At 39.5% G+C, this 13,977-nt stretch overlaps 1 protein-coding gene across 12 annotated transcripts in view; it reads right to left on the reverse strand.

The window, feature by feature from the left end:
• The window catches only part of LOC310953864 (neurexin-1a), a gene marked incomplete at its 5' end in the record, with an annotated part of 257,217 nt that overhangs the window by 46,338 nt on the left and 196,902 nt on the right, over nt 1-13,977 (reverse strand). For all 12 annotated transcript variants that reach the window (XM_083923113.1, XM_083923117.1, XM_083923114.1 and 9 more), the window contains one exon: nt 346-517. In XM_083923113.1, the coding sequence (XP_083779239.1) occupies nt 346-517 (172 nt within the window). The remainder of the gene's footprint in view (nt 1-345; nt 518-13,977) is intronic.

The raw sequence follows: 13,977 nt of genomic DNA on the forward strand, positions 1-13,977 counted from the left end.
TTATGTATATGGGGAATAAAATGCAGACATGTAGACAGGGTGGGTGGTTGCCCTTTTATACAGTTTGATTTTTAAACTATGGGAGCGCTTAAGTGCAAATAATGTACATAGGCCTGGGTTATTTAACAACGTTGATTAATGTACAGCAATAAACATCAGAGATGAGAAAAAAAACTCAACAACACTTGTATTATTTGTAACAGCTGCTTGAAAAATAAAAGGCAATTAAAGCACATGCCAAGTCAACATAAAAACATCCCAACAGATAAGGCTTTACTAGCTGGCTTGGGAAGTAAAAACATTAGCAGTGGCAGATGTAATTAAAAGGCAGAGTGGGTGACTCACCTGTGGGGTAGCGCTCAATGACTGGCAGGTCATCCACCTGCAGAGTGGCATTACCCCCACTCCTCGTAAACTTCACTATATGGTACTTTCCGTCATTTACAAACTTCGACGTCTCCTCAATATTAATGTCATCTGTTCCAACATTAAATACAACGGCAATGTTTCCTTTTTCCTGAAAAGAGAAGAACACAGAAAAGAAAAGCTTTGAGTGACAATAAAGATGACTGGGTTATTCAAAAAGATTTTCGGGACAGTGGAGGCATCTCTTATATTTCTTGAGCACATCATTAGCCACTCTATAATAGCAGGGTATGCTTATTACCACTCATATTTAAAGGCACTGTACTCAGAGACTGTATTCAGAGCATTAATATAGCAACTATATTATTTGCAAAGATATAGTGGGTAATGGCATCCTCAGCAAAAAATCAAGTCACTCTCTATCTTTCTGTTTATGTAATCCGAGCTTCAAGTAGCACGTTCACTTTATTCTGCATTTAAGTTGTACTGTATAGAATTGAGATACGTTGTTTGTAGCGAGCCTGTTCTTTCAGAGACCTCAATCTTGTCGCGTTAACGATCTCTGTGTGTTGACTTTTTTTTGCTCTTTTGTAAACTTTATTGACACACACTCACCTCTCTATTTCCAGTCCGCCCTCTATATGATACCCTATTAAATCCCTAGACACACACATGTTTCTACTACACTTCTGTCTTTACTACAAGCCTGACTCAGAAGATGGAAGTTCCTGATTTTTTTTTTTTACAGGTGAATGCAGTATAACCAGTATAAGATCTGGGCCGGCAGACCAACCGCTGTCAGCAGCGTCACTAACATAGCCGTATTTGCATATAGAGACAGACACTACTCAGCAATAAGGCAAGTAGAAGTGCTTTCATTAGTGGGTCATATGATCAGTCACCATTGTTTTAACTCACTCACTTCAGAAATAAAATCAATGACATCAGATCGAGTCTTTTACCCCAACAGATTTCCAATGTTGACACACCTGGATGATTGATTTTACCCGAGGAAACACTGGAGAGTTTTGCCCTGGTTGATGCGGGGACACTTGGTCGAGTCCTCTCCCAAGTAAAGTCCACAAACTGCCTATTAGATCCGATTCCCACACCGTTTTTCAAAACACTTTGTGGATTCTTTGAGGATCACCTTTTATACATGGTGAATTGCTCTCTTCAGACGGGGGTCTTCCCCGCCTCCTTTATAACGGCGGTGGTGAGGCCTCTTCTGAAGAAGAGCAATTTAGATCCCAACATCTTTAATAATTATCGGCCTGTATCCAACTTACCGTTTTTAAGTAAAATTTTGGAAAAACTTGTTTTCAATCAAGTAAATGACTTTTTGATTGAAAACAACATTTTTGAGAAGTGTCAGTCTGGTTTCAGGGCGAACCACAGTACAGAGACAGCCCTTTTAAAGATTTTAAACGACATCAGGTGCAACTTGGATAACAATGAACTCACAGTCTTGGTACTAATGGATCTAACCGCCGCCTTCGATACAGTAGACCATCACATTTTATTAGATAGACTGAAGAACCTGGTCGGCCTCTCTGGTACTGTTCTTAACTGGTTCATTTCTTACCTCACAGATCGACACTTCTTTGTAAGTATGGATACATGTTCCTCAGAAACCCACAAAATAAAGTGTGGTGTTCCCCAAGGGTCAATTTTAGGTCCAACTCTTTTTAATCTTTACATGTTTCCCCTTGGGGACGTCATCAGGAGGCACGGCATCAGCTTTCATAGTTATGCTGACGATACGCAACTGTATATCGCTGTGTCTCCCGATGACACAGGACCTATTGATGTCCTTTTTAACTGCATTTTAGATATCAAGACATGGATGGCAGGAAATTTCCTACAGCTCAACCAGGACAAAACAGAGATTTTACTCATTGGTCCTGAGGGCCAGAAAGAGAAACTTTTACCAAAGTTACAGAAATTTAAACTATCACAATCTGTAAAAAATCTGGGTGTGATTTTTGACTCTGAGCTCAGTTTTATTCCACACATTAAAAATATAACAAAAATAGGTTTTTACCACCTTAAGAACATAGCCAGAGTCCACCCGTTTCTCTCTCAGGCCAGCACGGAGGTGCTGATGCATGCTTTTATCTCTTGTCGTATAGACTACTGTAATGCCCTGCTCTCTGGCCTTCCCAAAAAGAGCATTTCGAATCTACAATTATTACAAAACTCAGCTGCACGAGTGCTGACAAGGACCAGAGGGCGGGAGCACATAACACCAGTTTTAAAGTTGCTGCATTGGCTCCCCGTCCGTTTCGGGATTGATTTTAAAGTTCTTCTACTAGTTTTTAAGTGTCTTAACGGTCTTGGGCCCTCTTACCTATCTGATTTGCTTTTACCTTATCGGCCGACGCGGACCCTGAGGTCCTCCGGCACCGGCCTTTTAACCATACCACAGGTTAGTTAAAAAAAGCACGGGGAGGCGGCTTTCAGTTATTATGGGCCCCGACTGTGGAACAGCCTGCCGGAGAGCCTCAGGGTCGCGGAGACTGCTGAGGTTTTTAAAAAGGGGCTTAAGACCCATCTTTTTAACCAGGCTTTTAGTTAATTGATTTCTTTTAGGCAGTGCTAATCAGAGCACGTTTTATCCTTATTTCCTGTTTTAATCTCTGTGTTTTAGCCTTCATGGTTTTATTTACATGTCTTATGCTCTTATGGTTTTATCTTCTATTTTACGTTTTAGCCTCTATGCTTTTATGCTTTTATGTTTTAGTCCCTCGTTTTTAGCTTCCATATTTTAACCCTTTACTGTTAGGCAACAGTTTTTAATCTCCAGTGTTTCCTCGGGGGGCCTGCCAGTTTGGGAGTGGTCTCTGATCTTGGCCGCGGGGGGTGCTGTCCCGTGGACGGTTCCGACCCGGGCGGCTAGAGGGCTCTGCACCTTGGTGCGGGGGCTCCTGTCTGCTCGGGTTGGGGTGGTCTCTGTGGCGGTTCTCCCTGTGACCTTGGACTGGGATCTCTCCCTGTGTGGTTGGCCCCCCAAAAGGTAGCTTCCTCTAGACTCCTCTGTACCTCAGGTCTCGCTGCCCGGCCATGTCTCTGTAGTCTGTGTATCTGTGTGCCTGCATGGCTGTGTGTGTTTATGTGAATGTGTGAATGAACGTATACATCTGTGTATGTCTCTGTGCATGATTGTGGGAGGGTTGGGTTCTTTTAACTTTCTTCTCCTGATTTTATTTGATGTTTCTCTTTTTCTGTACATCCCTGTGAGGCGATACTTTCCTGTATGAAAAGCGCCATATAAATAAAGTTTGATTTGATTTGATTTGATTGATAGATAGGAACTTAAAAGACAATTAAATAGTTGAAAATCTTACAGACTACAACTTTAAGGTAATGTGCTTCAAAAAATGGTAATGTGACATATCAAGATGTTTTTGTTGATGATGAAATATTAATTTCAAGTTACACCACCTGCTGGGATGACCATTTGGCAGATTATTGTATGAATTATTGCCTTGGATTGGCAGCCATAACACGTGTTGTTTTTGAAATTGGTATTGCTCTTCTTAAAAACTTCACACAAGCATTTTGCCCTTTATTGTTTTTGGGACATCAGGTGGTTAAGAGTATCCCCCCGAGCTCCAGGCCTACATGTTCTGGCCGTCTGTGTGACGCTGCCATCTGGTTCTTTAAAATGGCAAAAATTCACAGAATCTACTGTGCACCTCCTATTCAAAATGTCTGTAGACACAGCCTTATCATCAATTTAAAAACACTTAAGTAAGTTTGAAGTGGATATCAGTGAATCGGAGCAATTAATACAGACATCTTTACAAACAAAGCATTAACCAAGCATTTAAACATTAAGACAATCGCACAAAGGAAGTTTGAACCATCTTAGTCTTAGTACTCTTGGATCCACATGCTATGGATATCTACTGTAATAAGCTCCTTTAAAAGAACATGATCGAAGTCCCTGAATCCTACTGCTTAATGCAGCTAAGATGAGTGTATATCTTGGTGCAGCCTCTCTCTGTCTGCTTATGAGCTGCAGTGAAAGGAGCATCTGGTTGGAGGCTCAACCTACTGTAGCAGCGCAGCACTCTGCATGTCATTATCCAGTCAGCACAGCCAATACTACATCTCCATCTCCAACTCTCCCATGTGCACAGACTAAGTCTTTTTCAAGCACAGCCGCCCACACACACACACACACACACACACACACACACACACACACACACACACACACACACACACACACACACACACACACACACACACACACACACACACACACACACACACACACACACACACACACACACACACACACACACACACACACAGCCCAGTTCCCAGAGTCTGTAAAGTCTGAATCGCGCATGTCTCATGAGCCAGAAGCTAAAGTGCAATTAAAACCATTTATAATGTGTCACACCACGTTACCAAAACTAGGCCAATTGTATGCTCTGTAATGTAATTTTGACAGAATATATAATCTGATGCATTAAAGCTACAGTACTAACACAATTTACTGACTACTTGCGGGCATAAACACCAATCAACAAAATACTGAAAAGCAGATGGCTACAGTGACTGCAGCTCCTGTCAGTGTTTTGAGAACTGAATGGAAGGAAGGATGATCTGTAGTAAAACCTTGTGTTGGCTGCAATCTGTGTAATTTTAAGAGACTTGACCCTCCTAAAACCCTTCAGAAAGATCCACAGAGACAGCAGATCTTCAGCAGGATAAAGTGCAGCAAGAGGCAGAAGCATCTGCCATTGTCAGACCTACACCAAGGCCGATTTTTACAGTGGAGACAGTAGAGAATCTGATTCAAATAGGGAATTATCTTTCAAGGACTACCACACACTGGACAAAATAATTCTTTACTTTTTAGTATCATTGCTGTAGAAAAAAAAAACAGGAGAGAAGAGACAGGAAAAAAGGCTTAGTGGAGGGACACAACCCAATTAAAATCCTGCTTTTAATAGCCTCCTTCAATTGACTTTTAATGTTCCCCATGGTCTCGTTAATAAATTTACTGCATTTAGTCACAAACTGCCAACTTGAATTTCCATAGTTTAAAAAAAGCTTACTTCACAGTCTTGGAAGAAGAAGATGAAGAGGTAGATGAAAGGGGGCGACAGACAAAGGACAAAAACCAAACCATCAGATTTAGGGATATTAGATGAAAGATAAGAGCAAAAATCTTCAGGCTGAGAAAATACAAAGTAACAGTATTGGCATGCTTAGAGCCCGGGTTTCTCCCCGATTAATGTGATTAACGTTGACTGCTATTGCCCCTATCCCCTGTGATAGGGCTAGCATTTGCTTTAAACGCCAATATTTTTTTTTTCTAAATAATAATCCAATACATTTCAGCATTTTTCTGAAATTCGATCTACTTAGACAAGTAGTTTCTCAGTTAGTTCAGCACCGAGAGGAGCCTAATCCGGAAGCTCTAATAGGGTGCAGGCTTATGTCAGAGAGTGATTGATGGCTGCTTACATAAACTCAGCCCATTACACCCTGTACAATTTTAGGGCTGCTCACTTGGTAAGTGGTGCTCCCCACAGGGCTGCCCCCCTGGGAACATACTGTACAGTGCACATATACCGCACCCGAAGAACTTAGCCCTGCCTGACACTCGGCACGCTGCCTTGATTAATTGCTCATCAAGCTGCAATAGAGTTTAATTAACTGATGAAGTTGATCCACCATTCTCCTCTAATCTGCTCTTTTTTATGCTTCTCATCCTTGCAGCTGGAGGGTGGAGTAGCTGCCGCAATACTCAGGGTGTCACTTCCTCGTTAAAACTCCCCATCTGCACTCATTATACAACCACAGAGATACTTGTCTTACTAGCTATAGAGATGCAAAACTGCCTCTGCAGACCAAGTGTGTCTTTTCTGTAATTATTACTAGTACTGAAGAGAATGATTTTTTTTCTTCCATTCATGTCTAAACAAATGTCTTAAATGCTTCAAATCATCCAAGGGAATTTCCTTAATGACAGCTTAGGTGGTACAATTTTGATAAAACTTACTTCGAACCTCTTCATAACATCACTGTGTTCCCATAAATAATAAATCAATTCATAAATAATTCATGTTGTCATGTTTTTGTTAAAAGAATATATAGTATGTTGCTTATAATCTCCTTGAGGCTCAAGCAAACCAAGTGAAAAACAGAGACGCAGTGAGTGGAAAATATCCACACCTTTGGAATGGTTTACTGGAGCAAGCATATTTACCCAGCCCACGTAAAATGATGTAAAAGACAAAAAAAAAAAAAGAAAGGAAGTGAGAAGTGGTATTTGAGATGGTGTTGAACCTCCTCTCCAATCTCTGCAAAAATGAACACCACGGTGTAGGCTGTCGTAATGCTTTGCTTGTTTATGAGTCATTCATGTTGACAACCATTGTGCACCTGTCACATTTCATATCTCACCAGTCCGACACCACGGGACTGCAACACATCTCCCTCCAGTGCACATGTCTGTGAGCGGTCTGTTGGCAGGTGGGAGAGCACCTCCGTCATCCCTTCCATGTTATGCCTGTGTGCTTGTGCATGAGTTGAGGGGATATTACACTCTCGCTGTAGAAGGCAAGTATCTTAATGTAGCTAGGGCAAGCTGACATACTATTCACCTTATCTTTTAATTACCTCTGACAGTCTTCTGCTTCTCCTTTTTTAGCAAAGCTTGGTTAATATAATTACAGACATAATGAAATAATTAGAGGACAGATTTTTTCCCCTTTACAGCATGTGGTCCAATAAAGTGCACTTGGGCAGCAAAGAAGAGACTCTCCTAGCCCAAAAACGACCCCATAGTTAATTTGCAAAAGCAGCTTATTACTTCCCATATTTACATTTATTTTTGGGCAGAGACCTTTAGTGGCTGTAGTATGACGGTAGTAAAATGTCTTAATTCTCTCTCTCTCTTTATCCACACACACACACACACACACACACAAACACACACATATATATATATATATATACAGTATATACACATTATTTACTGATGTTTGGGTTGACATGCCTAATTTTGGGAGACCAGGGGCCTCCTGGCCTCCTGGCAAGAGTGTCTCTGTTTGGGCCTAGAGGGAAAGGGAGCACCTCAGTGTCCCCTTCCCCCTGTTGTATTAGATCATTCTTTAGCTTGAAAACATCTGAATGAGAAACAGATATTCTCTGTTTTTTCTTTGTGCCCTATAAGAACTGACGCTCTGGGCATATTCGACATCCTCCTCATTCCTGGGCACAGAGGGTCCCACAAGTTGTTTAGAAGACTTGTAGATGGTACTTTTTGTAATAAACCTTTTTTTGTATACAACAAGACATGTAGGCGGGCTTTTTCTACATTACATTTTTATATCATCTACATTGAGACACCTCAGTAACTAAGGTATAAGTCAGCTGGTGTATTATAAACACATGGCACTGGACCCCCCATATTAATTAAGGGCAAACTTAGTTTAATCAAAATGCATTTTGTGCACAATCTCTATCTAATGTATGATATATAAGTGTGTTCACACCACACATTGCCGGATTTGCATGTGCAAATGTATTTTAGCTTGGATAGGATTTTATAGATGTTTTGGTTTACTGTTGTGCACAGCCTCTATAGACTGAGCTCTGTTGGTTGAGCATGTTGTATATGCAGTTGATTGTTTTCATTGCCTTTGTAAAGCAGAATGTTGCAAAGTTAAATAGTCTTTGACTGTTGACTGTCTGTTTGTCATTTTTTGTACTTTTCAAGTTTCTAAAGTCTTCTTTTCTGGGAAAAGATGGCCCACCTACTTTTGTACTGGCACACCCCAAATACAATTTAAGTGCAGGAAGGAGGTTGGGTTGATTGGATGGGTCGAACAAACTGTGGTCTTTTACCCAGGAGACTGCTGTATGTGTTCCTTGAAAAAAGTTTAGTATGTAACTACAAAATAACGCAACAAACTTTTTTTTTCCTAAATCTAACCAAGTGTTCAAAACTGTGACCATAATATTTAGGTGTGAGGACGTGGTTTCATTTCAATACTCGTATTAGAAGATCATTTGAAGGTAGGAACAAAACAACCCATGTGCTTGTATGAGCTGAAGTACTTACTGGTATGGAAGCACTACTACACTAAGGTTGTAGAAAATGAAATTTCAGCTTCATAGCAGTGCCATATGATACATTTACTCCCTAATATCTCGGACAATTAATGATTGTATGGACTGTGACAAAACTCAAGTATGTTGTCTCTATGGGAAAAATGTGGGGCATGTGTATTCAATTTTATTTCACACTTCTGCTGTATAGTGGTAAAAGATAAAAGCTCAAACTTCATCTATCATAAAAAACCTGATCACATACAATATAACGATTTATGCATTCAGCACAACCTTATAGTACTTAGACATAGTGCTGGTAAGTCCCTTCCCTGTAATACAGATTCCGGTATGCCCCATGGGACTTCGGCTCCCGAAAAATTTACACAAGTGTCTATTGTAGTGGAACAATTATTTTCTGGTCCCGATCATTATCTGTCATGGATGACACATATGATGTTTGCAGCATTAAATTATCATTTTTCATGTTAAGAGTTTGACAGTTTATTGTAAGATTGTTCTGTGAATAACTATATTTAATGTTGCCTATGTGATGTCACGTCATCACGCCTTCCCTCCACTTCTCAACTCTGAGTAACGATTCATAGTCTTACGGTCGGACGGGACTCAAAAGAAACAACACCCGTTCTTGCGGAATGTGGACAAACTGTCACAAAAGACACGTCATCTTGATGAGATCAAGATGACTGTCACAAAAGACACGTCATCTTGATCTCAATCTTGGCCAACTTCTGATGCAGCAGCAGCGTGAAGGGAAGAAGTGGACGTGACGTCACATAGGGCGGGAATTACCAGCCCTATACTGTTTGACAAAATTAATCTTGTCACCTGCTCTCAAAACCGACAGATACACACTTGCCCAAGAGTTGCAAAGTTTAAAACGTTTTGGAAGAATCTTTTAATAACACATAACTCTATTTTTTTCTATATGTTCCAATCTGTACATACAGTGCACTTGTACGTATGGTTCCTTATCCCTGTCACTGTGACATTTATGTGCCATTACATGACAATGCTGGCACGCACATGAAAATCCCAATATTGCATAACTGTAAGCAACATTTTTTTTTCACACATAAGCGAGCAGCCAGCCTTAACACAGCCTTAGACAGACTTGACATCAATTGGGCATATTAAATTGATTTACAAGCAGGTGGTGCTTACTGTACCCTTCAGCTCTTTTTGGTGTAAAAATTAGAACCATATTGGAACACATAATTATTGTAGTGGATGAATATAGGCTAATCAGCTGTATATATAAAATGATTTAATAGGAGATTAAAAACACAAGCCTTTTTTACAAGGACTTAACTGCCTGGACAAGTTCCTGTATTTCTTGTCAGTATTGTCAGTATTTACTGTGACAATACTTGCTAAAAGATTGTAGACAACTAAGAGAAAACTATCTAATAAAGCTGCATGTTAGTCAACTTTAAAACATGATTTAAAGCATAAAACAAAGTTGTTCGACAAGGTTCTCATTGGCCTTCATTTTGCCATCGCTTCTGAGCATTTCCATTGTGGTGAGGTATAAGTGTGCTTGCTGGGAGCTCAGCTTATTTCAAAATCAAGTCCACCAGCTAAAGTGCCTAATTATCTGTGAAGTTGGCTTGAAATTGTTTCTACTGCTAGGAGACTCTATCAAGTAGCTTTCTGTAGGAGAGCTTTATCAAAAACCTCAAGTTAATAAATCATCAAGCCAGCTGCAGTGGCTGTTAGAAGGAGAGAGAGAGAACAACAAGAGGCACACTTCTATTGTAGCGTTAAAAGGAAAATAATTTGAAAAAACATTATTGTATGTATAATGCAGCAGTATCTTATTTGTGAGATGTATAAAGAAAACATACATAACCACTGGAATTAAATTACATTTTCTATTCATTAGTGGTATAAGAGTCCAGAAGTTCACATTCAGATTGAAGTGACAGGACTGTCCGTAATGGGAGCTGGAAAATGGCACTTTTGAAAAGGCACTTCTCGTCTATTCCTGAAATGACATTTTCTGTCTGTCTCTGCTCTTTCTCTCGCTCCGTCTTTGGCCCGCCTGTGACACATTCCATCAAGGGAGGTCAACAGATATCTGAATTTCGTTCTCTCTCACTCAAAGAAATCAATTCTGGTTTCAGGTGATTCTCCTGTCTGTCCACTTGTGTGACAGCTGGCGCGCAGTCGGGGTGAGATGACCTTCATCTCTGTCCTCTCGTGCCAGGACTTCTGGATCCCCCTGAGCATACTCAAGAGTGTAGCTCACTTCATCTGTGCGATTCATACAGCATGGCTTTCTGGCTAAATAAGATGAAATATAAGCAAGTGTGTGTTTGGGGACAATGGGGATAGTGCAATCATCAGTAGGAAATGGAAAAAGCTCAGGTAGAACTGGGGACATATGCCTAAAGGCAGAGGAGACATATGCTATGAAGACTGACTCTTACTCCTCAGAACACCCAGCATGATAAGGATACACACCATGAACACTTTGTTGTGTCTACTCAGAATATCTCAGTTAAGTTAAAAAAAAAACAAATATGTCCTGGATGTTAAATTTTATACCCTGGGCAGTGTCAGAAATAGTGACCTTTAGAAAAGGTTTTAATATTTTGAAGGTTTTCACTGAACCACGTGTCTTGTTCTAATGACATTGTTACTCGTTGCTATGCAGTCTCTTAGATCTGTTCCATTGTTTTCTCACTGTATGAGCTCCTCATTTAATTATGTGACAGGTTTGCTAATCTCGTAAATAGTTGTCACAAGCATCTCACCCCAGCTATGCGGAATGACAATTTTAACACAGCTCAGCTACATTATGTCACATTTCCATAATTATGACAGTGTGTAATCAATTTAGAATCATGTAATTATTTGGGTGACTGATAGAACAATGACTCCACAAAACAGAAAATGTGTAATCTTGACTGGCATAAACAATTCATCTATGGATTTGATGTCATATATTTGTAAATATATTAACGTATCAGGGTATAGCCAATGACTGTTTTCCTGGTGAGTAAACATTTATTCGGACTATAAAGTCCCATAAAATATTTAAACTGTCAAAACACACACTCAGTTTTCTTATACTGTAGCTCCACTTTTGGCTCAGTTTGAGATAAAAAACACACACACACACTAACTAATGCAACCAGCAAAGCTCAAGTATTTTCTTATAACGAATCAGTCATACTAGTGGACTAAAATACATAGACTCAGAGTATGAAGTGAATATTGTAAAATATTATATAGTGAAAAACAAAGCTTTAGAAAGATAATTATGTTATGACATATTCCCTATAAACTTTCTCTTTGCTTGAAAATAAGAACATTTGAATCTGAAATCAATTTAACCTCAGCCCTCTCGCTCTCATATTGAGAAGTAATTATAAATATATGTACATCATTGCAAAGCACTGCTTAATTTCTGTACTTTAGCTCACAGAAGAAGTGTAACAAACACAAGCCCGCAATACACACACATGCACAGGACCTATATACATTCCGTTCAGTCATTAGTGATTATTATTTCTGTAGTAGTGCTTCACAATCAAATGCTGAACTATATACAAATACAGATTTAGATTTTTATTTATCAACATGTTAGTACTCAGGGCTAACTCAAACACCAATGTGTACCTCCTGCAGCTTCTTCACAGTGAAAGCCTTCCTTCTTTACACTCTGCTTTCATCAGGTTTAGGGCAGCTGGAGGGCTTCTACTATAAAGCCATTTCAGGCCAATTGCATATGCAGACATATTTCAGTTACTAACATATTGCTTAGTACAAGCAAGCTTTCATCTATGTTCATCTTGTTTTTGGTTGGTGGATCTATTAAAAATATTGCATGAGAAAAATGGACATTTAGGTTACTGACTACATGCTTACTGTGGGAATTCATATGGGAAAGAACAATACAAATATAAAAAATAGTACAGCATTTGTACAGTTCTACCTCAGGCAAAAAAGTGACATGGTTATCAGGATAAAATGAAACCCTGTCATGCACAGATTCACTAACTGGACACCCAGCACACAGGCAATGGTGTTATATAGTATGTCTTCTCTTAAGAATCACCTGCTGTGCATTCTTCTATAATCATCCTCATAAAGAGACACTCACAAAGAGATTTTCACAATATTTTACAATTTGTTAGTGGCCTTTTGCAAATCTAATTGCATATTGGATTGAAATTATGGCCTGTGTAAGAATCTTGAATACATCTTATCATCTTACTATGTGATAACATGTCGCTGTTAGCAAGATAGAAAAAAATAAGGCTGACACCATATGTAATTTTTAACATTGAAACATTTTTTTACTTTGATGATAGGCCGGGACAAAAGGTCTTCAAAACGAAAAGAAATTAATCTAAAAGTTCCAGATGAACTACTTTATGAAATACTGTAAGGAGGTCAGTGGTTGATGCTAGAATGGATGGTCCAGAGGGATGAGTGGAGGTATGGCCCACCCTACTCCTGAACCTCAACTCCAGATCAACCAAGCCGAGGCCGGTCATGCCTTCACTCGTCCCTTTGGACCATCCATTCTAACATCAGCCGAGGTCAGTCTGCCTTCCCTGCCACTAGTATAGTTCAGTGAAGAGGAAACATGGGAATAACTAGTTGGGTCAGAAGTCTAAAAAGGATTAAGGAGGGTTTACCACATTACAGCCTCCCAGCACTGCACACCACTTTGAGTCGCTCTAGGTAAGTCGCACAATCAATATGTTCCTCAGATACTCTACGTAGGCACTATGTAGAGGGAGAGAAAGTTTATTTGAATCAAAGATCTCTAAAATAAAAATAGCATTAAGTGATAAAAACTGTGACCTGAGAAGCAACACTACAGCCCCCATACTGTAGACCTATCGTCCACTATAGGCACTCCAAAATAACACTTATCATGCCATTGGATTAAGAATACTGAATGTCTTCCAACAATCTTGGACACCACCTTTAACTGGTAAATTAAATCTATGTTACATTTGGCACCAGGAGCTAGAAACTCTGCCTGTTACATCTACAGCACAAATTAATGTCTAGCTTTTAGGAAAGTACATCAGAAATAGTCTGTTAAAGCGATAACAGCTTGGACTCAGGCTTGACCATATCACTATTAAATGTGATAAATGATGCTCATAAATGATTCATTAGACCAGTTCAGTTTTGAGCCCCATAATGTCAAACAGTTTGTCTTGCAGAGACATTTACAAGAAGCTTTTAAGCAATTAGTATGCTTTCAGTTTTTCCAATAATAAAATACCCTATCCTTGTTTTTTGTGCTGCAAATTATATTCATAAGTTATTTGGTATTCAATAATACAACTCTGTAAACCACAATCTAAAGTTGCAACGAACAAAATAATAGAGGTTGGAGGTTAGTAAGCTTGTTGCCATAGTGATGAGGGTAAGGTAGAACTGTAGTTACAGTGATTGTCATAAGCACAGTCTTAAGAGAAACACATGGTTAATGTTATCTTGCATACTGAATATCTACTGCTTAGCCAATATGCAATTTCA

This window comes from Echiichthys vipera, assembly GCF_963691815.1.
Source record: "Echiichthys vipera genome assembly, chromosome: 11".
Taxonomy (NCBI): Eukaryota; Metazoa; Chordata; class Actinopteri; order Perciformes; family Trachinidae; genus Echiichthys; species Echiichthys vipera.